This window comes from Mauremys mutica, chromosome 3 (assembly GCF_020497125.1).
Source record: "Mauremys mutica isolate MM-2020 ecotype Southern chromosome 3, ASM2049712v1, whole genome shotgun sequence".
Taxonomy (NCBI): Eukaryota; Metazoa; Chordata; order Testudines; family Geoemydidae; genus Mauremys; species Mauremys mutica.
This window is the reverse complement of record NC_059074.1, coordinates 114,969,507-114,995,070: the sequence shown is the minus strand read 5'-3', so window position 1 is coordinate 114,995,070 and position 25,564 is coordinate 114,969,507. Positions and strand designations below refer to the sequence as shown.

The 25,564-nt window shown below is 44.1% G+C and overlaps 1 protein-coding gene across 1 annotated transcript in view; it reads left to right on the top strand.

Annotated features, from left to right (window-relative positions):
- Positions 1–25,564, top strand: part of SYNE1 (spectrin repeat containing nuclear envelope protein 1) — a 468,360-nt gene that overhangs the window by 223,136 nt on the left and 219,660 nt on the right. The window contains exons 50-60 of the mRNA XM_045009096.1: positions 905–1,196; positions 1,657–1,829; positions 2,707–3,016; positions 5,829–5,993; positions 10,160–10,516; positions 13,002–13,138; positions 17,121–17,298; positions 19,430–19,612; positions 21,486–21,629; positions 21,978–22,133; positions 25,339–25,503. Of these exons, the coding sequence (XP_044865031.1) occupies positions 905–1,196; positions 1,657–1,829; positions 2,707–3,016; positions 5,829–5,993; positions 10,160–10,516; positions 13,002–13,138; positions 17,121–17,298; positions 19,430–19,612; positions 21,486–21,629; positions 21,978–22,133; positions 25,339–25,503 (2,260 nt within the window). The remainder of the gene's footprint in view (positions 1–904; positions 1,197–1,656; positions 1,830–2,706; positions 3,017–5,828; positions 5,994–10,159; positions 10,517–13,001; positions 13,139–17,120; positions 17,299–19,429; positions 19,613–21,485; positions 21,630–21,977; positions 22,134–25,338; positions 25,504–25,564) is intronic.

The following is a 25,564-nucleotide window of genomic DNA, read 5'->3' as shown; positions in this document are numbered from 1 at the left end:
CCTGGCATCCAGTTCCACTTGGATTGCACGCTCATATGCTGCCCGCCAGGCACTGTGCCCATGAAACCTCCCAGCCATGGAATCCTACTTGAGTTGGGAATCAGCCAGTGGACGATGAGGTAATTGCCATTTTTAGTATACTGTGTAGTTGTGCAAACATTTTATAGTTTGTTGGAAAAGGTAGAAAAAATATTATTCAATTGTTTTGCTAAACCTCACAGTATACTAAAAGAAGGCACTTACTCGATCCTCATCCATCCATCCAGGGCTGTTCCAGCAGGGTTTTTGTCTGATGTGACTTCAACATAGTACATACAGGAACAAGAGGGAGGATGATCCAGTGGCTAGGGCATTAGTTTAGGACTTGGGAGACCTGGGTTCAGTTTTCTGTTCAGCACAGACTTCCTGTGTGACCTTGGGCAAGTCACTTAGCTCTGGTTTCCTGTGTCTTGGTTTCTCTGGTTGTTAAATGGGGATAATGATACTTTCCTACCTCGCAGATTGTGAAGTGCTCTGATACTACTGTAATGGGAGCCAGATAAATATTTTAAGATAGATTACATGTTGGAGAAGGAATTGGCAATATCAATAGAGGTGGATGTCATGGGAAATACAATTAGAACGAGCTGATCGCTGCTCTTAGCTTGATTACTGTTGGCACCAAACAGTTATTGCTAAAGCAAGAGTGTAGGCCCTCATTAAGGTTATTTATGTTACTTTAAATCAATATATTATACACTCAAATTTGGCTTTGTTCAGATAACTTTTCTAGGAGCTATGAGTTGTCTGACTGCAGTCAAACTTGGTTATGCTGGCAGCATTAAGTAATTTTCCATCATCACTATGGCAATAACAGTTCAAGTGGTTTCTAAAATTAATTGTCAATCCCAAATCTTTCTTTTAGAGAATCCTTTGCTAAACTTTCCCAGAGGGCTCAAGCTTTAAATGAAGAAGGACATGGTGCTGGTAGGGAAGTACGTCTGGCTTCACAAAACCTCACCAGCTATCAAAACCTAGTCAAAACTGTCAAGGAGAAGTTGCGAACATGTGAGGTTGCACTCCAGGAGCATCAAGCCTTGGAGGAAGCACTGCAGAGTATGTGGTCCTGGGTGAAAGATGTTCAAGATAAGCTGGCTTCTGCAGAGAGCACTGTCGGTAGCAAAGCCACATTAGAGAGGCGGCTGATGCAAATTCAGGTAAAGCACAGGGCTACATGAGCTAGCACATCAGGTCAAAATTGCCTTAGAGTTTAATTCATGGAAACAGAGGGATTTTTCCTGCCACAGTCATACAACTTTAGGGCATAGCTATTCATTAGCTGCTGCAAAATAGGTAAATGCCTTAGGAGGCACCAGATGGCACTTGTATGCTTTTATGCTTTGCTGCTACAGCACTTCTGCATACATATAAATTGAGAGACGAGATGGGCAAGGTAATATTTTTCATTGGACCAGCTTTTCTTGGTGAAAGAAGCAAGCTTTCGAGCTTACAGTGAGGCAGTCCAGGTTGACTAGAGATGCACAGGAGTATGGTGCAGAAGGGGTAAATGAACTAAATGACAATGGTGAATATTGCTAGAGGAGTAGCAACTTGGAGGTTTCCTTTATGTTTGCTGGATGGTTGGATTTGATACATGTGATCCTTTTTGCTGCACAGGAGATCCTTTTAATGAAAGGCGAAGGTGAAGTTAAGTTGAACATGGCCATTGGTAAAGGCGAACAAGCCCTTAGAAGCAGTAATGAGGAAGGGCAGAAGATGATACAGACCCAGCTACAAACGTTAAAGGATGTATGGAATGATATCATCAACACTTCAATGAGCTGTCAGAGGTAAACTCACTGTGTTTCTCTTTAAACATAGGGCCAGATTCTGACATCCTTTCTCCCAGCGATGTGTACCTTACACTGCAAGTAGTTCCACTGATGACTACTTGAAATGTAATGTTCTGCTCGAAGTAAGTAATGCTGGCAGAATCTGGCCCAGAATGAAATGTAATTTAGAAGTGCTTATCTGAAAAAAAAATATGGAGAAAGACAATGTGGTGATTCCTCTGCTTGAGTTCAGAGTTCAGTGTAAACTGGTCACTGCAAAAATACTTCCCTCAATAAGAAAACTCTCACAGTTCAGTGTGCTTGGTAGACTGAGAGGACTAGAACTGAGTAGTCAAAAATTGTCAGTTTTTCAATAATCACTGCACTTTTTATTATTGTTTTGAGACAAGGGCTATTTTTTATTCAGGAGTCAGGATTAAGGTACATAGGAGTTTCATGTGAAACTTGCAGAGCACCTCCTTGTCTGGAGTTAGTCAATATTACCCAACTATGTAATTGCTGTATTCAGTACAATTATGAAGAGGGAATTGGGCTACAACAGGTAATATCACCTTGCCAGTAAAATGGTGAATGAAAACTTTTTGATTGCACTTCACTGTTCTGGCGCTGTGTGAAATTCTGAAAATATGTTTGTGAAAATTTTCACAACTGAATTTCAGGCAATTTGACTCTTACAAAATACTATTTTTTAGTGAAAGTAGTTTTAGTGAAAGAGGGGTTACATACTGAACAACATCAGTCAGTGTGCTAGGCTGTAGAACACTATTCCATGGGGCTCCTCAGGTGAGTATTATAGAGCCACTGAATTGGTTTTCCTTAAGGCCTGCAAGACTTCTGACCTGTACTGTATCTGTGTTTGTGTCTTTAATGTAAGCTGTTTGGAGTCTGTGATTAGGCAGTGGAATGACCATCTGGAGCGGAAAAGCCAGCTGGACCAGTGGTTGGAGTCAGTGGATCACAAAATTGAACAGCCTTTACAGACCCAGATTGGTCTGAAAGAGAAGTTTTCTCAATTGGATCACTTCCAGGCTATCGTTTCTGATATAGAGAATCACTCTAGTGATCTGCATCGACTCACTGAACAAGCCAAGGAACTATATGAGAAAACTGAGGATGCTTCTATCAGGGAAGCAGCTGAAGAGGAATTGAAAACACAGTTTAGTGACATCACCACTGTGGCCAAGGTAAATGCCTCATAAGAGAAGGCAAACTTTTACATACTTGTTTTAATAAATGAGCTTGTGCCAAGATTTCAGTTCCATTTCAAGTAATGAGCATATTTACACTCACTTCTGTAAAATCAACATAGAAGGAAACTAAAGAACCACATCTTAAATAACATACTGCTTGCATATTTATGCTGAAACATAATCAGAGGGCAGCCCTGACACTCAATTTCAATAATTTTACTTGCATGAAAAGCCATGTAAGTGTTGAAGTTTTCTTCGCTTTTTTGCTTCAGTTATTAAGATAGAGTCTAATTTAATTTGCTGTAATTCACTGGGATGCAACAATTTGTTTCCCTTGGGAAACTGGGGTTATCAGATGGAATATTTATGAATTTTGAGTAATGAGATCCATATATTTCAAGCTTAAGGTCTTATATACAATATTTCTGCAATTCATTTTTTTAAACTTTATTTCTTTCTCATTTATTTCCATCATGTTTCACTTGTGTATGTATGGAAAAGAAGGGGGGGTGTTTTACACAGGCATGAGAGAAGAACAAATTGCTTTAATGAACAGAAAACACATTTCTATAAAGAAGATGAAGATGAAAGTATCTGTTTTATGGGCCACTGAATATTAGGTATGTCGTAGGGCACACCTTTATGGTCTCCGAGGAAAGAGGATACAAACTGTTTTGTTCTTGGACCCCTTCTGCCAATGTCTCTCCCCCAAGCTCACCAAGGGAGGGATCTTGGACAGACTGCAGGGGATGCAACCTAGTGCCCAAAGAGAGAGAGAGAGAGAGTGAGTGAGTGTGTGTGCGCGTGTGCATGGGGGCTAATGTGGCAAAGGGGGGAGCCCACCCTCCCTCAGGTCTGCCACTTTCCCATTGGCTGGGGGTGAATACCCAGGCTAGCTAATTGACTCCTGTATGCCCCCGCACCCATATTTATACTTTCCAAGGCCTTTCAAAAGCCTCTTGCTCCTGCTAGCTGCCCTCCCTCAGGTGTAGTGTAGGAGCTGTGTTTTTTTAAAGTGCTGCAGGTCTGACAAATAGTCTGTTTTTAGATCATGAAGGATTTTCTTTGCGTTGGACCAATTTTTCGGAGGTCTTCTGTTTTTCCCCACCTTCCTTACAGTGTCCTGGAGGCAAAGTTGGATTGTAATCAATAGATTCATAAATGTGTAGATTATGAGGCCAAAAGGGACCACTGTGACCTTCCAGTCTGACCTCCTCCATAACACAGGCCACAGAACTAGTTTCTTATTGGATACAATATTTCTTTGTTTTTCCTTCCTGTCCTGAAGCTATGTAATGTTGTAGCACATTGTAGCACAGTTGACACGTTTCATCCCTGAGTGGCTTTTAGTGGTATATATGTTTCTGTTCTGCCCTGTATACCCTAAATGGGTTGGGACCTGCCTGTCTGAGAGACTACCTTTCTCCCCATGCCATTATGCGTCAGCTGCAGTCAGCAGAGGTACTCAAGTTGGAATTTACTCAATTTAATAAGGAGGGGCTGGCAGTATAACATTTTCCATAAGGTTAGGCTTGGAAGGATTAAATATTTATTAGTAAATGTTGATAGACTCACCAGACACAGGCAAACCAATGAAAACATGTTTCCACCAATAATAATAGAAATTTACAGATAGGCAAAATAAAAAAAATGCTGGCTGAGAACTTGTTACAGTTTGATTTAAGGATATTTACTTTGTATGTTTTGACATGTGATGCTGACAATTCGTGTTTTAATGGTTATAAAGCTTTAACTTGATGAATCTCAACATCCACTGTTTTTAAATAGTTATTGTCTGACTCCCATAACTTCACACAACTGAAAATTTAAATAAAAAAATCCTTTAAACACCATAATTTTGCCCAACTGTGAAAATTTTAAATAAATAAAAATTGAATTCTGCAAGCCTATATAAAATATAAAAGCCTATAGAAAAGCCTATATATGGTATATCTTGACTTTAGTAAGGCTTTTGTTACTGTCTCACATGATCTTTTCATAAACTAGCTAGAGAAATACAACCTAGATGGAGCTACTATAAGGTGGGTGAATAACTGGTTGGAAAATCATTCCCAGAGAATAGTTATCAGTGGTTCAGTCAAACTGGAAGGGCATATTGAGTGGGGTCCCATAGAGATCAGTTCTTGGTCTGTTTCTGTTCAATATCTTCATCAATGATTTAGATAATGGCACAGAGAGTACACTTATAAAGTTTGTGGACAATACCAAGTTGGGAGGGGTTGCAAGTACTTTGGAGGATAGGTCAGACTGTGCATCTAAACTACAGCCAGTGAAATGGGATAAGCTTGGTTTTTGGCTTATTGTGAAAGCCGGGTTGCTTATTTACAACATGAAAGTGGCAACTTTTGCTCACTCTACCAGAATGCTATCTGGGTCTACAAGGGAGCACATGCTGCATCAGCACAGCAGCAGCTTTGCCATCCTTTGAAAGGATATATTGGGTGTTCTCCCTACAGCCTCCCTATTGGCTGGTGCAGAAGGGAAGCAGGGCCATGGCTCTGCTCTCACACTTTCCCCTCCTCCTGAACTTTGGGGAAGCTAGTTTCTCCTCTCCTCAACCAAACTGTGCACATCTTTAATGCTGAGGCATAATGGGGAAGGGGAGGACCAGGCAAAACATAGCTCTTTACTATGGATAGTTTATAAGGCAATTATTAAAAAGAATACTTTGGAGGCAGCCCTGCAAACGGCATGCAAAACAGCACTACAAACGGAAGGGGAGGAGAGACCAAAGATTATGCTACTCCTTAAGTGCACAAATGAGTGTTTTCCATGTGATTGACAGGAGAAAATGAGGAAAGTGGAAGACATTGTGAAGGACCATTTGCTATACCTTGATGCCATCCACGAATTCACAGACTGGCTCCATTCTGCAAAGGAAGAACTGCACCGCTGGTCAGATGCGTCTGGAGATACATCAGCCATACAGAAAAAACTAGCCAAAATTAACGTAAGAAAAGTCAACTGGACTGGTTTTACCTGTAACTTTGTCCCTGGGCACTAAAACAGGACATGGCCAGAAGTGCTGTGGGATCTAAAGATACTGTTTCCCTTTATTTGTTCGAAATGGTTGTTACTTTTCACTGAGCTGAGAGTGCACTTGCTACGCCAAACTCTGTTCTCAGCTGCTGTGCCTGTGGTTTAAGTAAAACCAAAACGGAGGTCTTCAGTGACAGGCTCACACTGGAAGCAGCAGCATCTCAGTGGGCACAGAGCGCAATTGTGCCTTAATGCCGGGGTTCTCAACGTTTTTCTTTCTGAGCCACCCCTCCTCCCCCATGCTATAAAAACTCCACAGCCCACCGGTGCCACAACTGTTTTTCTCAATATAAAATCCAGGGCTGGCATTAAGGGGTAAGAAGCAGGGCAGTTGCCCAGGGCCCCACACCACAAGGAGCATCAGGAAGCTAAATTGCTCAGGCTTCAATTTCAGGCCTGGGTTCTGGGGCTCGGGCTGCAGTCCTGCACAGCTTTCTGCCCTGGGCCCTAACGAGTCTAACACTGGACATACTTGGTGGACCCCCTGAAACCTGCTTGCAGACCCCTGGTTAAGAACCACTGTCTTAATGGGCCAATACACAGGCTGCACCACCCTGGTCCTCCGAGAATGCCTGCCCCATCTGCAGAGCTATATGGAGAGGAAACAGAGACAAGGGCAGGGCCACCCCTCTGCCACATCCCTTCCTGTCCTGTTAGGGCAAGGGTCGGCAACCTATGGCACACGTGCCAAAGACGGCACACAAGCCGATTTTTAATGGCACGCTTCTGCCTGCCGGGACTCCAGTGTGCCATTAAAAATCCTGCCCAGCCCGGCCCGCTCTCCTCTGCCCTCCGCTCCCCCTGCGGGGGCAGGGAGCAGAAGCATAGGCGTGCGCATGGGGTGGGCAAATGGCCCCACTCTCCCGGCGCGGCAAGGCACGGGGTCCGCGCTCCCAGGCTGGAGCGCCCAGCCAAGCGCAGCAAACCGCCAGGTCCTCCCCCGCCTTCCCCCCTTCCCCTGGAGTCCTGCCGCATGTGCAGCGCTCTGGGGTTCGGGACTGCGCACTCCCGCAGGGCAATGTTTGTCTCCGCAGGGAGGCAGACACGCTCCCCACTTAACTGGAGCCCTGCCGCCACGCGCGCAATGCTCTGAGGGGCGGGGCTGCATGCTCCTGCGGGGCAGCGTATCTGGTTCTGCTCGGAGCCTCATGATAAGGGGTCCAGGGCCAGGGGGGGTTGGATAAGGGGTGGGGGCAGTCAGGGGACAGAGGGCAGGGTGGGTTGGATGGGGGTGGGATCCCAGGTGGGGTGGTTAGGGGCGGGGGGGGGTCTCTGGAGGGGGCAGTCAAGGAGCAGGGAGGTTGGATGGGGCCTGGGAGTCCTGGGGTCTGTCAGGGGATGGATAGGGGTCAGAGCGGTCAGGGGACAGGGATCAAGGAGGGTCCTGGGGGGGGCAGTTAGGGTGGAGGGGTCTCTGGAGGGGGTGGTCAGGAGACAAGGAGCCGGGGGGTTGGATGAGTCAGGAGTTCTGGGGGTCCTGTCAGGAGGCAGGGGTGCGGAGAGGGGTTGAGGCAGGCGGGGGTTGGATGGGTCGGGTGTTCTGGGGATCCTGTCAGGGGGCGGGGAGCGGTTGGATAGACATGGGAGTCCTGGGAGTCTGTCTGGGGGCAGGGGTGTGGATAAGGGTCGGGGCAGTCAGGGGACAGGTAGGGGGTAGGGTCCTAGGGAGGCAGTCAGCGGACAAGGAGCAGGGAGGCTTAGATAGGGGTGGGGTCCTGGGGGGCAGTTGGGGGCATGGGTCCCAGGAGAGGGTAGTCAGGGGCCAAGGTGTGGGGCATTTGGGGGTTCTGAGGGGGGCAGTCACCCAGCCCTGTGCCCTGAGCCCTGACCCCCCCACACACACACCCAGCCCTCTGCCCTGAGCCCCGCACACCCCCCAGGCCCCTGCCCTGAGCCCTGTACATCCCTCATACACACCCAGCCCTCTGCTTGACTCCTTCACCCGCATCCACGACCCCAGCTCTGACTCTGGCACCCCCACACATACGCAGCCCCCCTCTGCCCTGACACCTGCACCCCCCTCATGTGCCCCCAGCCCTCTGCCCTGATTCTTGCACCCCCCACATCCGCAGCCCCCCCCCCTCCGCATGCACCCCCCCACCCTGAGCACCAAATAGGAGGTCCTGAACCCTCCCCCCACACACATTCCCACCTGCACCCCTCGCATCAAATGGGAGCTGCCTAGGTAAGTGCCCCACACCCAAACCTCCTGCCCCAACCCTGAGCTCCCTCCCTCATTCTAGCTCCTGGCCCTTCACCCCCAGCCCAGTGCTCTGTGCACTCCCACCCCCAGCTCAGTGCAGAGAGAGGAAGAGAATGGGTCAGAACCAGGGAGAAGGTAGGTACCCACTGTATGTGGGCAGGGCCGGGACCCCAGACCGGCAGCGGGCTGAGCGGATCTGGCAGCTGGGATCCCAGCTGACAGGAGCCGGCAGATGGAACCCCTGAGCGCAGGGGCGGCTCCAGGCCCCAGCACGCCAAGCGCGTGCTTGGGGCGGCAAGCCGCGGGGAGGCGCTTTGCCGGCGCCACGAGGGCGGCAGGCAGGCTGCCTCCGGCGGCTTGCCTGCGGAGGGTCCGCCGATGCCGCGGGAACTGCGGACCCTCCGCAGGCAAACCGCCGGAGGCAGCCTGCCTGCCGTGCTTGGGGCGGCAAAATCTCTAGAGCCGCCCCTGCCTGAGCGGCAGTGGCTTAGGTGAACAGAACCCCAGACCAGCAGCGGCCTGAGTGGGCCGGCAGCGTAAGATCATTTTAATTTAATTTTAAATAAAGCTTCTTAAACATTTTGAAAACCTTGTTTATTTTACAATACAGCACTAGTTATATAATATATAGATTTATAGAGAGAGACCTTCTAAAAAACATTAAAATGTATTACCGGCACACGAAACCTTAAATTAGAATGAATAAATGAAGACTCGGCACACCACTTCTGAAAGGCTGCCGACCCCTGTGTTAGGGCAATGTGTGCCCTGGGGTGCACAGGGAGATCGATCCCTGCACTTCTCCAAGCACTGGGGAAGTGCTGATGCATGGGGCCCATATTGTGAGGGAGTCTCCTTGCACGCTCCCTGCCCCCCTTGAATCCCTGAGGGCCTGTCAATGTGTTTATACACTCCAGAGCAAATTATGTACCCTTGCATGCAGTATAAGAGCAGAGTTCACATATATTTGCTGTCAAAACATTTCACTTCAGATGTTCATAGAGGAGTTTTAGATTGAGGCAAAGTGTAGGAAGCTGGTCTGGTAGGCAGGTTTTTAGACTGACAAAGAGTCCTGGGTTCAGTTCCCAGTCATAGCCTTATTGTGCCATTTGGTCTATCAGGTGCTTCAGTTCCCCAATTATAAAATGGGGAGAGTTCTTCTCTACCTTACAGGGCTGTTGAGAGAATAAATACATGAATGATTGGGGGCACTCAAGTACTATTGATATTAGGGTCATATACTGCATAGATGGCTATTTAGAGAGCTGCTTCTTCCATGCTATATCCCCCCACGTTATAGAGGTCCCTATCACAGCATGTGATCTCACATGTATGTATGAAATCAAATATACACAACATGCACAACATGCTATCTCACGGAAAGCAAGAAATTGTGTAGCCAATAATGGTGCAACACAAATCATGGGCAGAATTGCAAAGCACTCCTTCTGCACTTCACATTTCTGTTTATATGTCCTTAAAACAATTGAGATCAGCTACACACTAGCATTTATTGTATTAAAGATAACATGTTTTTTCCCCATCTTAGTCTAAAAAAGCTTCTTTGCATTGTCTAAGGAAAGTTGTTTTTCTCCTACTCTTCTGAAAATTTAAGAGTCTACTAGCTTCAGAGTCACTCTGTTTAAAGCATTCTGTCTGCTTTGTTATTTTAATTTTATTTTAACCTTTCACTTACATTTTTAGATGGTGTGGGTATTGTGAAAATGGTTTTGTTGAAACTGCTGCTTTGTTCACCACAAAATGCTGGCTGTTACTTCCCAGTAGAATGTGCTGCCCTCCATTTGTAAGTGTTCAGATTTCCAGCTGTAGTGAATCACTGCACTTTCAGTTACCATGGCAATGTTCCATTGCAGGAGCTGATAGATTCCAGGCAGATTGGTGCAAGCCGCCTAAGCAGAGTTGAGGCACTGGCTCCTGCAGTGAAACAGAACACAACTCCCAGTGGGTGCGAACTGCTAGATGCAGAGATGCAGGCCCTCCGGGCAGACTGGAAGCAGTGGGAAGAGAGCATATTTCAAACCCAAAACAACTTGGAGGATATAGTTAGCCAAATGGCCTCGTCGGAGCAGGAGTTCACAGCACAGGTTGCTCAGCTGGAAAAGTCCCTGCAACAGTTCACCATGCTTCTTGCAGCCTGCTCTCAAAAGCTGACCCTCCTGGATGGCAAGCAAACTGATAAAGAAATAATTGAATGCTGGCACCAAGAAAAAGTAAGGCCACTTTCTGTTTCTCTAATCCTTTTTTTGGTTGTAAATATACAGATACTCTGTTGAAGAAAACTTACCAGCAAGTGACTGTAATACACGGGCATAGGAAAAGTAGAAAGCTTTGAAATACATTTTTAAATATAAAATTCAAAGCTGAAATCTCTAATAATGACTTTGTAAACTTTTTAAAAAGGAGTCACAGTGTGCAGTGTTTTTATGGAGACATTTCTCTTTGGCCTCCATTGTATAAGGCATAATATATGTTTCTCAGCTCTCCCGACACTGAAAACAGGGCCTTTCAGCAGAGGCAGACACCAGTGAATGCTAGTTTTGAGTTTTCCTTCAAGATCCCTCAGTATTTCAAGCCACAAAAGCAAATGATTGCAGAAATGGGTATTGTATGTTGTGGTTTTCCGTAAGGTCAGATAGCCATCACAGGCATCATGTTTCCTTGTATTTAATCCTTGCTTTTTGCCAGTTTATTCTTCTCATTTCTCAGAACATCTTGGCGTTGTGCATTATAAACTATCGGTGTATATTTAGAGAAGAGGACTTAGAAGCTATTATCTACTTGTTAACTGTTCCCTTAACTAGCTCAGCAGCAGTACTTCAAGACAGAGAGAGAGGCAGTCGAAACGCTTTCTCACTTCTCTCCAAGCCGATCTTCCACAGCAGAGGCAAAAAGATTCCTGTATTATAACTGTGAATATTATATGCAGGGCTTTGGAGCGGAGCCTGGAGCTGGAGCGCGGAGCAGCTTCGGAGCAGTGGAGCTGCAGGTTTTTGCCTGGAGCAGAGCCGGAGCACAGCTCCAAAGCCCTGGTTATATGTCCCAAAAAGGTTGCAGAGTGTTTCAATTTCTGCTAGCTTTGCACCAAAGCAGTCCTAGTAGAGTGAGAGAGCCATGTACTGCTTGCACTATCACTCCTTCACTGAAGATCTGAAATGTTCTAAAACTTCCAGAAGTGTTCTTCCTTTAACCTGAGATTATTAATCTCCATCTCCTGCTTAGTTAGTTCCCCTTTCACAGAATTCCCCTCTGATACGCAGATTTACAGTACCACTATGCAGCATTCAGTGCACAGCAGCAGGTCTGATGAGGCTGTAATACTACTTTAAATATTATGGGTATGAATATGCAAAATTCCGCTTGGCTCATACTATTTTTAACCTTGTATTATTATCAACACACATACAGTAATTACCAGAGATTTTGTATTTAAAAACAAATATTAAACTCCTTAAAATCTCAAGAGACTTCAAAATGTTGCTTGTTAATATTTATACTGTGTACAAATTGTAGCTGAATGTAGTACTTGTCTAATATACTTGCTATTTTAATAGCAAATATGCTGATTTAGAATATGTAGAATGTAGAAAAACGGAAGTCGTACTGTGTATGCCTCTACTTTATAATCTAATTTATAGTGAAACATAGGGAGTACTAAAAATTAAGAGTCCTAAGGAAAATTAATAATGTGGACAGGAGTGAACCAGTGGATATAATGTACTTAGACTTTCGGAAAGCCTTTGACAAGGTTCCACACCAAAGGCTCTTAAACAAAGTAAGCAGTCATCGGATAACAGGGAAGGTCCTTTTATGGATCAGTAACTGGGTAAAAGACAGATGACAAAGGGTAGGAATAAATAGTTTTCTGAATGGAGAGAGGTAAGTAGTGGAGTCCCCCAAGGATCTGTACTGGGCCCAATCCTATTCAATATATTCATAAACGATCTGGAAAAAAGAGTAAACAGTGAGGTGGCAAAATTCGCAGACAATACAAAACCACTCAAGGTAGGTAAGCCCAAAGCAGACTGCAAAGGGTTACAAAGGGATCTCTCAAAACTGGGTGAGTGGGCAACAAAACGGCAGATGAAATTCAATGTTGATAAATGCAAAATATTGCACATTGGAAAACATAATCCCAACTATACAAAATGATGGGATCTAAATTAGCTGTTACCACTCAGGAAAGAGATCTTGGAGTCATGATAAATAGTTCTCTGAAAACATCTGCTCAATGTGCAGCGGCAGTCATAAAAGATAAAATGTTACGAGACTTTTTAGGAAAGGGATAGCTAATAAGATAGTAAATATCTTATTGCAAGTTAACGGGAACAGGATGTGCACAGCACCTTTGAAAATCAGGCAGTTTCTGTTTAGGTGCCTAAATTTGATTTTGGGAGCCTTCCTTTAGGCATCGAGAATTAAAAATATTGGCCAGATCTTACAAAAGAACTGTATATGACAGTATTTCTTGCAGAAGTACCAAACACTTTGCTTCTGTGTTGATTTTTATTTGTTTATTTAAAAGTTACAGTGCTGAGGAACTGTACACATCCCATTTTTCTGAGTAATAGTACAATCTCACTTTAACACAGCACAAACAATGTAAGGCACACCTCATCTAAATTGGTCGATAACAGTATTGAACAGCCACAATTTCAGTTCTTTTCACACTGTTGTTGTTTTTTTTTTCCCCACCAGGAAACACTGGATGCTCTAACAAAGGCAGAGAATATGACAGAAGAGCTTAAGACTCAGTTAAATGACCTTTGTAGATTTTCCAGGGATTTGAGTACCTATTCTACAAAAGCTTCAGGGTTAATTAAAGAGTACAATAGGTAAGCATTCATCTTATATACAGTTAAACAATACTCTGTGTGTATAACATATACATTTTGATCTAGGATATCATAAGTTAAAAAATGACAAGTGAACAGTGGATTGATTATTTACTGATTGCCTTAAGCTCAATGGCAATAAAGGTTGAAAAAATTGCCATCTTGTTTTTTAAGGCCTCGATTGAGCCATAAGACTCTGCTTTGAATGGTTAAGAATTGTCACTGTGAATGACAACAGATAGTCATTGGGCCAGAGAGAGAGAGTGAAAATAACTCTCTAGCCTGGTGATTTGGACACTCACCAAAGATGTGGGAGAATCGAATTCACATCCCTGCTTCAATCGTTATTTAATTGTTTATACAAAGTGGAAAAGCTTCCACAAGAGAGACTGGGAGAATATCCCATAATCTAGTGGCTAGGACACTTTCCTGCAGTGTAGGAGACCCAAGTTCGCATCCCTTTTTCACATCACGCAGAGGAGGGTGTGACGGGGTTTACCAACCCCGCACTGGGCTGCTGGGGACCAATCATTGTGGGCGCAGGTGGCCACACCTCCTTTCCCCTGCTGCGCATGCTCCAGGTGGAGAAGCCAGATAAAAGGAGGCAGCACAGCTCAGTCAGGCGGGCGACAGAGGAGGAAGGATGTACACTGCTTGTTCCTGCAACGCTCCTGGCGGTAGAGCCCAACTACGCTCCAGGCAACTCGCCGATGGTGGAGACTGCCCGGGAAGCCAAGCCACCGCCCACTAAGGAGGCTGCTGCCTGCTCTACATCCCAGTCCAGAGGGAAATAAGGCCTACAGACTGTTTTGCCCCATCCAGGGGCCATAAACTAACTGTCCTGCCCAGGCGACTAATTCCCCAAGTACTACTGCCTGCCCCAGCCAGGAGGCTGCAGGGTTCTAGGCTGTTCGCTTGCTTTGCCCTACCCCAGGGCTGCAGCCTGCTCGCTGCTTTGCCCTGTCCGGGAGGCTAATTCACCAAGTGCCACTGCTGGCCCAGCCAGAAGAGAGCTCCATACTGGTTGTTTTATTTTGTCCGTCCTGAGACCACAGACTAGTTAAGTGACCCCCATCAGGGGGCCTGAGACCCACTTGGCCAAAATCACCCACTTAACGTGGAATCCTGACAACAGGGTGATGGGGTGTACCAAGCCTGCACTAGGCCGATGGGGGCACCTCAGTTCAACATGCAGGGCCCCCGTCACATGTGATGGAGAATATAGGCACTGATCGGGTCCTACTAAGAGGACAAACCCAAGGAGATCTATTTGAAAGAGCCACACAGACACCATGGATAGCGACAAGATATTAAAATGGATGCTGGAAAGCCAGCAGCAACAATAGCAACAATAACAACAAGCCCAGCTGCTACAGCAAATGGCCGCTCAACAAAACAACAGATGGCCTACCACCAAGAGCAGCAGCAGTAGCTGATTACAGAGCTAGCTGCACAACACCAATCCCAGCAAGAACAGCTAGTTCGGCAGATGGCGGTGCTCCTGCAACCTAGGGGCCCACCCGGACATGCTAGAGTGAGCCAGGGTTCAGAGAACAGTCTTACTGGGTTATCAGTGAGACTGGCCAAGATAGGACCTGGAGATGACCTAAAGGCCTTTCATGGACTGCAATTATGGCCAGGTCTAAGTAGCAGGTTCTCGGGCCCGGCAAAGAGTCTCACCGAAACTGATAATCCCTATGCAGGTCAATGGCACCCCAGTATCCAGTCTTATTGACTTGGGTTGCAGCCAGACCCTCATACGGGCCAATCTAGTGAAGTCACTGGACCTGATAGAGGCCCCTGTATGCCTCCGGTACATCCCCGTGGATGTACAACTGTATCCCAGTGCTAAGGAAAAGCTAACGGTGGGTGATCACGAGGAGACATGCCAGGTCAGCCTGGCCAAAAAGATGGCATATCCCACAGTCCTAGGTCGTGACTGTTCCTGCTTTAGGGAGATTCTGCGAGAATGGAGGTGCCGTCTGCTGGCAGAAATGAACCAAAAGCCACGGGTGAGGGGACTCCTAGGCCAGAAGGAAGAAGGAGGACGGGAGGAGAGACCCTCTTGCCCTGCAGAAGGCTCCGAACCACGCCCCGCAGGAGGGGAAATGGTGGAAGTGAAGTGGGAATGGCTGATGACTGATGAGGGACTTCCTGAGTGAGCCAGTCCTTTTTCACACAGATTTTTCAAAAAGGTTTATACTCCAGACTTATGCTTCAGAGGTAGGTCTTGGAGTGGTCCTGTCACAAGAGCATGAGGGGGAGGAGCACCCGATGTTCCATCTGAGTAGAAAGTTATTCCATCGCGAGACAAGGTACTCCACAATAGAAAAAGAGGCACTGGATGTGAAATGGGCCGTTGAAGCCCTATGGTACTACCAGGTGGGGAATCACTTCCAACTTATCACAGGTCATGCACCCCTGCAATGGCTCCGTTCTATGAAAGACACTAATGCCAGGATCATGAGATGGTACCTTGCCCTCCAACCCTAGGAATTTGAGGTACTTCATCACCTGGGCCAAGCCCATGCAAATGCAAACTTCTTTTCCTGGTAGGAGTGGGGAAGGAGAGGAGGGGGGGCAACCATCTGATCTGGATTTGAGGGGGAGGGTGTGTGATGGGGTGTAACAATCCCGCACTGGGCCGCCAGGGGCGGACCAATCATTGTGGGCCCAGGCAGCCATGCCCCCTTTCCCCTGCTGCACATGCTCCAGGTGGAGAAACTAGATAAAAGGAGGCAGCCCAGCTCAGGCAGGGCAGGTGTCAGAGGAGGAAGGATGTACACTGCCAGTTCCTGCGACACTCCTGGTGACTTGCCAATGGCAGAGACTGCTGGGGAAGCCAAGCCACTGCCCATTGAGGAGGCTGCTGCCTGCTCTATGTCCCAGCCCAGAGGGAAGTAAGGCCTACAGACTGTCTGTTTTGCCACACCCCAGGGCTGCAGCCTGATTGCTGCTTTGCTGTGCCCAGGAGGCTAATTCACCAAGTGCCGCTGCTACCCCAGCTGGGGGGCTGCAGGGCCCTAGATTGCTTATGTGCCGCCCCCCCCCAGGGTCTGCAACCTGATTGCTGCTAAATACTACTGCCTGCCCCCCCCCCCCTCCCCCGGCTGTTTATTCCTTTTGTCTGCCCAGAGACCACGGACTAGTTGGTTAAGTGACCCTGTCAAGTGACCAAGACCCACTTAACGGGGAATCCCAATGACAGGGTGTACCAAACCGGCACTAGGCCGATGGGGGCACCCCAACTCGACACGCAGGGCCCCCATCACAGAGGGAATTGAACTTGGGTCTTCCACATTACAAGTAAGTGTCCTGCACACTTAGCTAAGAGTTATAAGGATGGCAGAAGCATCACCACTGGCCATTTTGTAACAGCACCTACATTCGGGGGGAGGAGGGGGGAAGTGTGTCTGAAACGACTTAGTGAATTGTTGTTGAATTCATGAATAGTCTACCAAAATGTCATTTTTTTGATGAACTATTCATGTGGAAAAAGTCACCCAGCTCTAGCAAAGGGGGCTACTCATCAGAATGAGCCCTGGCAAAAATCTGTGACTCGGGCTCACAATTCCTCCCGTTTTTCCCTTTTTCCTGGGAGGAATTAAGTTGCAACAGCTCTTTACAGTGTTCATTTTAGTCCCTCCTCCCCTACTGCCATCACTTCAGCTCTGCTCTGCTGGCTGGTGCAATGTCAGGGTGGAGCCAAGGTTCTGCTCACTCCCTCTTACTTGGTTGTAGTGGTGGGAAGTATGCATTCTAGACCTCTTAGGTTTTTAAGGAGATGTGGCTTTTTCACCCATGGCCATGCAAGATAAGAACACAATCTAACCCTAAACAGATTATTCAGTTGCTTTTAGTCTCAAACTATATATAATGAGAGTCTTAGTGTAATACCTGTGGAAATGCCTATTTCATTGTATCTAATTGAATCTCCCATTCCCCCCTGTTTTTATTTAACTCTGTAAAATGACAAACTCAGCCTCTGTCTACAAGCTTCAAAGGGCTGTCAGAATAAAGAGCAGGTTTTGCAGCAGAGATTCCGGACAGCTTTCAGGGACTTCCAACAGTGGCTGGTCAGTTCAAAAATCACCACCGCCAAATGTTTTGACGTGCCTCAAAATATCAATGAAGCACTGGCAAGTCTACAGAAAATACAGGTAATTGTACCGCAGTCAGATAGTGATTTAAGAGAGACATGATTAGCTTAAAACCAACTCATCTATCTGAATTTTGTTTACTTACTATTTTTAGTTTACTGTTGTTACAGCAAGACTAACGATGATTATAACTGAGAAGGACTAGAAAATTATTTTTTTTTCTTCGTTTGGTTTGTTCATTTTGTGGATAGCCATTTTCACTATTTTCCCCATTATAGGATATGTCTATACTGTAAACACAGGGTGTGATTACAGCCCAAACTCACGTACCTGAGCTAACTTTTCTCTAGCTAGCTCAAGTCTGAGTAGCGCAGGCATGGTCTAACCAGGGTTCTGGATAGGCTTGTACAGTCTGCGCAGAAACCCATTCTGCCAGAGCGTCACCACTTGGGGACCCAAGCCAGCTACATTAATGTTAGCTCAGGTATGTCAGCTTGAGCTGCAGTCACACTGTGCGATTACATTTAGATATACTCATAGTCAGTTTCCTCCCTCCCTCTGGGTCTTTCACACACTGACGGGGGACACATTTTTTTTTTAAATAGGAAAATGGTTGTAAAACAACAACACAAAATGGAAGGCAGGAACATTATGTGGTACCTGAAACTATTTCAAAGTAATAGTTTCTGTAAACTTTTCATCATGTATGAATATAATCTATAATATAATGTAAGTAAAGGACTACAATCATGCCGGCAGGCAATTAACTTGTATATTTTTCATTTAAAGGTAATACTAATACGTCTCCAATAGTTTATCTGCAGATTCCAAGTCCCAAAACAGATAGTTTTCCCCTTGGAGTTGTACTTAAAATTTTGCATAATGTTGGATTGATATCTCCACTTTTTCATCTAAGGAAGCCCACTTTAGAAGGAGAGAACTCTTTGGCTGTTTCTGGTAACCATGTTTGTGAATAACAGAAATGTCAGCCCATTAAATCTTAGGTTTGTCATTTGAGCAGTGGCAAGCAATTTTTAGTAATCATGAAAACCTTTCATGATTAAAATAATCATTTGCTCACCTTCTGCTTAAAAGCATAAATTCATAATTGCTACGCACAATATACGCTTTGTACATAAAAGAAATTCTGCTCATACTTCCAGGCATTTCTCAAGAAACCATGTTCACTTTCATTCCTTAATCCCTCCAACATTTAGGAATCCATTAGCCTGTTTGATATCAGTAAACATTCATAGGTTCATAATGTAAAACTTACATTGCCCTCAGTGGGGCTGGGTTTTCACTCATAGATTTTAGAGACAGAAGGGGCCATTCTTATCATCTAGTCTGACCTCCTGTGTAACGTAGAACTTCACCCAGTAATTTATGCATTAATTTCTTAATCTGGAGGTAATTTAGTAAGGTAATTGTGAACCAGAAACTTTATATTATGGCAATTCTGATCATCATAATAAATGTCTTTAGTTATATATTTTCTTTCAATCCAGAGAGTCACAAAATACTTTTACAAATTATTCATAGAAATTTCACTCATAACTGAAATACAGTACTTTTGAGGTGGAACTTTGAAATCTGTTCATTAACCTATCCACATAATGCAATAGTTCCATGAAGTGAAGAATACCTTGAATTGCAGAAGTAACTAAGCAGAATGTAACTACCACAATTAGCGTTTGTCCCGAGTACCAGGGTTAACAACCCAACGCTCTTGGGTTTTTGTTTTTTTTAAAGGCCTGTGATTATTGAAGATTCCTACTGAGTTACACTGTATGTACACTGTATGTCACCTAAAAGATGATCTCTTCAGTAGCAAAGTAACTGAGACCACTATGCCTGGGCATTGGTTCAGTATCTACTCTGAGCAAAGTCTACCTGTCACCTACTGAATCCCTAGTATTGCTGCTTCTTGCAACACACCTGAGATTTTCAAAGAGATATCCTATCCCAGTAAAGAATGGGTCATTTTATGAATTCACACACAGTCCTAGCTTGTTAGTATCCATTTTGTTTAGGCTCATGGTACCTCTGATCTAGGTTGTTGCTGTCCCTAAAGCCTCTGATTTTTACTGGGTATAAGGTGGAATGCATTTAAACAAACGTCAATTAGTGTGATTGTGAAAGCTCTTTCTGCACATTATCTATAACTAATTGGCTAGTTTCTTTTGCCAAGGAATCCTTATCTGAAAGCGAAAATGGCCAGCATAAACTAAACATTGTGGTGTTCAAGGGAGAACTGCTGAGCACTATTCTGCCCCAAGAAAAGGCTAAAGTTATCCAGGCCAAAGTTGTTACTGCTAAAGAAGACTGGAAAAATTTTCTCTCCACCCTGCACCAGAAGGAATCTGCTTTGGAGGTATGGAGCCAGTCAAACAGGGAATGGATTGACTAGAAACCTTTTTATTTTTTTTTCTTTTGCCTTTCTGATCGTAAGTGTCTTGATAGACTGAGTAGTTTACATTTCTTGTTACTGAGTAAGGTCCGCTTTGCTGTCTGGTTCTTGCTCACATGCGCAGGGTCTAATTGATCACCCATATGTGAGGTCAGGAAGGCATTTTTCCCTAGGTCACATTGGCAGTGGCTTGTGGGGAATGGGAGGAGTCACCTTTCTCTGCAGCATGGAGTGTGGGTCACTTGCTGGGTTTAAGTGGGTATTATTGTGTCTCGGTCCCTCTTATTTTCTGCCTGTCACATATAATAATTTAATCTCCTGTGGGCTGTAATATTTTGGCCTAATTTTGGTGGAGGTTTAGTGTACAGATGCGTGGTGGTGGTGGTTGCTTGTGATAGACAGTAGGACAGACTAGATGACATGGTTCTCCCTTCTGGCCTTGGAATCTATGGCTCTATGACAACTAGTTCTAAGTGCCTCTCCTTTGATGCAACTGGAAAATGGCTCAACTCAGAGGGTCAGATTTTGCCACCCTTACTCCCATTGAGTAGTTCTTTACCAAACAAGTCATCTCATTAATTTAAATGGCATAGCTCACATAATAAGGTACTAGTCAAGGTAGAGGATGGTGGAATCTGGCCCAACCTCAGCAGCTTGAGCTTCATCCAATAAACCAAATAGCTAAGATGCATGAAAATACATTATTTTAGGGCAAGACTCTGATACCCTTGCTCCATGAGTAGGTAGACTGATTTAAATGGGCCAGCTCAAATAGTCTTACTCGTGTTTAATAGTACCTTGCTATCAGAATCTGGGCCTTCATGCAATCAGTAGACCAAGTTTGTCCCACTGAAATGTAATTAAGAATTACCCAAGCAAATATTTTAATCATAGATACAATGTGATACCACAGTAGTCTGCTCCTTTCAAAATGTCTGATGCAAGTATCATAGAAATAAAACATCTTTAAAACTAACACAGTATACTTCAAGTCCAGAAGGGGCCATGACACAGAACTTCAGACTGGATGATCATAACATAGGCCATAAAATCTCTCCCAGTGATTCCAGTTTCAAGCCCTAACTTCTAGTTGAGACTGAAAATATCTTTTAGGTCAGTTTTAAATTGCATTGACAGGAAATGTAGGAAATTCTTTGGGCCAGATCCTCACCTCATGTAAATCAGCACCGAAGACAATGGAGCTATACTGATTTAGGCCTTCCTTGTTTCAGAGTGGATGTGTGAAGAGATGTCACACAGTACAGTAGAGACATCCTGTGCTGTTCTCACATGGACTGGGATTAATCCTTCTAACCCCAGAATTTTCAGATCCACATCCTAAATCTTTCATTCTGAAGTGATGGGGATGAAAAGAAAATTAGTCTAAAAATCTTGAGAAAACTAAACTACTTGAATTATGCTGGTTAGAGCTTTTACTCCACATTGATTGTTTTAGATATTCTCCTCTCAGCCAATGGAATGAGTCCATGGGGGAAAAAATGCAGTCAGCAAGGGCTTTGTAAGGCTTATTTATAAGGCCTTGAAAGTAAAGCAAATTACAATCAGAAAGTAATGGTTCAACTAAGTCCTACAGCTCTTGGCCGTGAAGACGTCCATTTTTAAATCATTTCCCCCACTCTGGCTACCAAACATAGCCTTTTCTCTGAGCGTTTGTGCAGGGTAGGGGAGAACGCAGAGCTGAAATGAACCCTTCACACCTTAGCATACCTCTGTGATTGGATTGTAGATTGCATAATAACATTGCAGCAAACATAGTGGTGCATTGTTTTTTGTTTGTTTTTGTTTTTTTAAATGTGCATATCACATGTCTCCACAGAACTTAAAGATCCAGATGAAGGACTTTGAAACAAGTGCTGAGCCTCTCCAGGACTGGCTGAACACAACTGAGAAGATGGTGCAAGAAAGCAGTAGTCGACTTCATGACCTCCCTGCAAAGAGGAGAGAACAACAAAAGTTACAGGTGATAAGGGCCTAAAAACACATCCAGCCATCCCTAGCCTGGTTTCCTGTGTCATGAATTCCTAATAAATGTTTGATCATGCTGGCACCCTGATCTCCAACTAAAGGCTGCATCCAGTTTTGGGGCCTACTTCAATCCTCAGGCAGATTTTTTTGTCTCAGCACTTCTTGATGACGTGTTATTTCCTTTCTGTGACTGTCTCGTGTGCGTAATGATCAACTGTTGCCTTTGTTTAAGATGCTTGCTAATGGCAAGGGTGTGAATGTCCATGTTAACAGGGCTGCTTGCTTTCTTTTTTGCTTGCTCTTTTGCACCCGCACTTAATAGTAACATGCTTGTGCTTTACAGTCTGTCCTTGAGGAAATAAGCTGCCACGAGCCTCAGCTCAACAGGCTAAAAGAAAAAGCTCAGCAGCTGTGGGAGGAGCAAGCTGCCAGCAAAAGCTTTATGCGCAGAGTGTCTCAGCTATCTTCTCAATACCTAGCTCTAAGCAATCTAACCAAGGTAATGCACCCCCCCCCCCTCCGTGCGCACTTTCCAGCAGTTCTTGTGAATGTGACCGATGTGAAAACAAATGATTGAATTCTGAAATATCGCAACTGTCTTGCTGCTGTATTGTACGGTATGTCTGCTCTATCCTATGTCTGAGGCTTGTGCTGCAGAGGGGAAAGGTATGTGTGGATCGTTTACCTGATTGAACACTGAGCTAATTGTTTTTTCCAATGCATTGGTCTGAGAAGAGAAACTGAGAGTCCACATACACTCCCGCCCCCTTCCACCCCCCCCCCATCACAGGGAATTATGTTTGAAATGAAACAAATTTGGATGTTTTGAATGAAAAAAAGCAAGCCATGATTTACAGCATTTAGGATAATTTAGTTTGATAATTAGTATCCCCAGGAGCATGTAAGGTACCGGTAATTATTTTTCAAAACTTGGGGGGTATTTTATACGGAATCACAATAATGAAATGTTGCTAATACTTAGCCAGTTCTTAAAGTTTATTATCTGCATTATTAATTTCTGTGTCTAGAAGTTGGAAGATTGGTTTCAGCATTTTTTAAAAGCATTTGTTAGCTGTTAGTGTGCTTTGGAGTTATCAGAGCGAAGTAGCATTCTCCAGTGGCTTGGGCACTGGATTGAGGCTGGGAGACCTACATCCTATTCCCATCTATCCCACTGACCTGCTGTGTGTCATCGAGCAAGTCAGCTCACCACTGTGTGCCTCCCTTTCCCCTCTTACCCTCTGTCTTCCTTGTTTATTTGGATTGTAAGCTGTTTAGGACAAGGACTATCACTCCTGTGATGCCTATTGTGGTGGGGTCTTGATCTCAGTTGGAAACTACAGGCACTACTGTAATATAAACAATTATGAATATTAGAAGTGTGTTATTGGAGACCATTTAATTTGAGACCATTTAATAAAGTATCTCATTTCTATTTTTAATAATTACTAGTTTGTTAATTTGTCAACTAAGTGTATACAAATAGAGAATTATGAAACATATAGTCATCTATAATGTAAAAAATATTGTATAGAGGGCCATATCCTGCTCTTCATGATTTAAAAAAAAAAAACACAGGAAGGGAAAAGGAATATGGGGAAATTCTCATGAGTTGAAACTAATGGAATTCCTTGCACATCTTAAAGTCAGAGAATGGGAGTTTGTGGAATGTCACTCCCCCCACCTCCCTCGCCTCTGTGCTTTCCTATATGGGGCAATCCCAAAGATCTGTACCCAAAGCATCCAAAGCAGAGTGCCACTGCTTGCATGGAGCTGTGAGATGCCTTCTACAAGTGTGTTCTCACATTATGTACTACTAGAAGTTTCTAAGTGATCTTCAGGTGCAGCCCTGTATGGAGTGTATTGAAGTAATTCAGTCCTGAGATGATGAAGGCATTGGTAAGGTAAGGCAAAGTCCACATGTGGATGTAAGAAAATGGAAATAGGCCTAACAAAAACCAATGGCTGGAAACTGAAGTGAGACAAATTCAAATTAGAAATTACATGCAATTTGGGGTCCATTAACTACTCTAAATCTCTCTGCCATATGACACTTCAGAACATAGACACAATGGGCTGAGTTAAAGATAGTAACTAAAATTAAGGAGTGAATTTACTGTCCACAAGGTCAGGTTTTGTGTCCATCCTCTAGAAGGATGATAGACTATGAAGTATACGTATTTTTATAGAGTTAAGCGCTAGTATCTAATATTATTTTAATCATTCTTTGTATTTAGTTCTGTATAGAGTATATATTGAAGTGACTAACATAGCTTCCAAAATGTAATTGTAAATGGGGAATTATAGAGTGGCTGTGTTTCCTGTGGGATCCCTCAGGGACCAGTTCTTGGCTCTATGCTATTTAATATTTTTATCAGTGAACTGAAAGAAAACATAAAATCATCACTGATAAAGTTTGCAGATGACACACAAATTTAGGGAGTGGGAAATAATGAAGAAAACAGGTCATCGATTCAGAGCGATATGGATCACTTGGTAAACTGGGCACAAGCAAACATTGCGTGTTTTAATATGGCTAAATGTAAATTTATTCATTAGGAACAGAGAATATAGGCCATCCTTACAGAATGGGGGACTCTATACTGGGGAGCAGTAATGGCAAAAGTTTTGTGTGGGAGCAGATAATTACTTGAACATGAGCTCCAAATGTGATGCTCTGGCCAAAAGAGCTTAAGCCGGGGAATCTCTAGTAGAGAGAGAGAGAGATTATTTTACCTGTGTATTTGGCACTTGTGTGACTGCTGCTGGACTACTGTGTCCAGTTCTGGTGTCCACAATTTAAGAAGGATGTTGATAATTTGGAGAGGGCTCAGAGAAGAGTCACGAGAATGATTGAATGATTAAAGGATTAGAAAACATGCTTTACAGTGATTAGACTCTAAAAGCTCAATGTATTTAGCTTAACAAAGAGAAAGTTAAGGAGTGAATTGATTACAATCTATAGATATGTGCATGGGGAACAGATATTTAATAATGGGCTCTTCAGTCTAGCTGAGAAAGTTTTAATAATATGATCCAATGACTGAAAATTGCATGTAGACAAATTTAGACTGCAAATAAGCCATACTTTTTTAATGGTGAGAATAATTAACCATTGGAACAATTACCAATTGTTGTAGATTCCCCACCACTGACAATTTTTAAATCAAGGTTGGATGCTTTTCTAAAAGATCCTCTCTGATAATTATTTGGGGGAAGTTCTATGGCCTGTGTTATACAGGTGGGTAGATTAGATTATCACAGTGGTCCCTCCTGACCATGGAATCTATGAATTGAAGAAATGTAAATGAAAATGGCTACTTTACGTAAAAAAAATTCTCACTTGTAACTAGGCCCTTCAAATGGTTTTACTAATGTTGTATTTTAGGAGACTGACTGATTTGTTTAAACACTTAAATCTATTGATACATTGAACAGACTGAAAAAGGGAGCATTTGAAGAGCCAAATCTTCTAATTTGGGGGACTGAATGGAGTGTACTTGTAAAATTGGCACATGCATATAGTGTGTGCACCACTCATGTTTGTATATGCAAAGTAGATAACTGCAAGTATACGCACTTGAGTATGCAACATATGCATGAAATATGATAGACACAGTTTAGCCACCAGCATCTCAAGCTCTAAGTGCATACTGAGCAGTCACTGAAATGGTTAGGAGTGTTAATATCCATATGAATTTCAGGAGAAGGTTTCCAGAATGGATAGGATTGTCGCAGAGCACCATCAGTTCTCTCACGGCATGAAAGAACTCCAGGACTGGATGGCTGATGTAGTTCATATGCTGGAATCTTACTGTCTCCCTACAGCTGACAAAAGTGTTCTAGACAGCAGAATGTTAAAGCTGGAGGTATGTAAACAAATGGATACAAAGATGACATACATAGGACCCATTCCTTCAGGTGCTATGA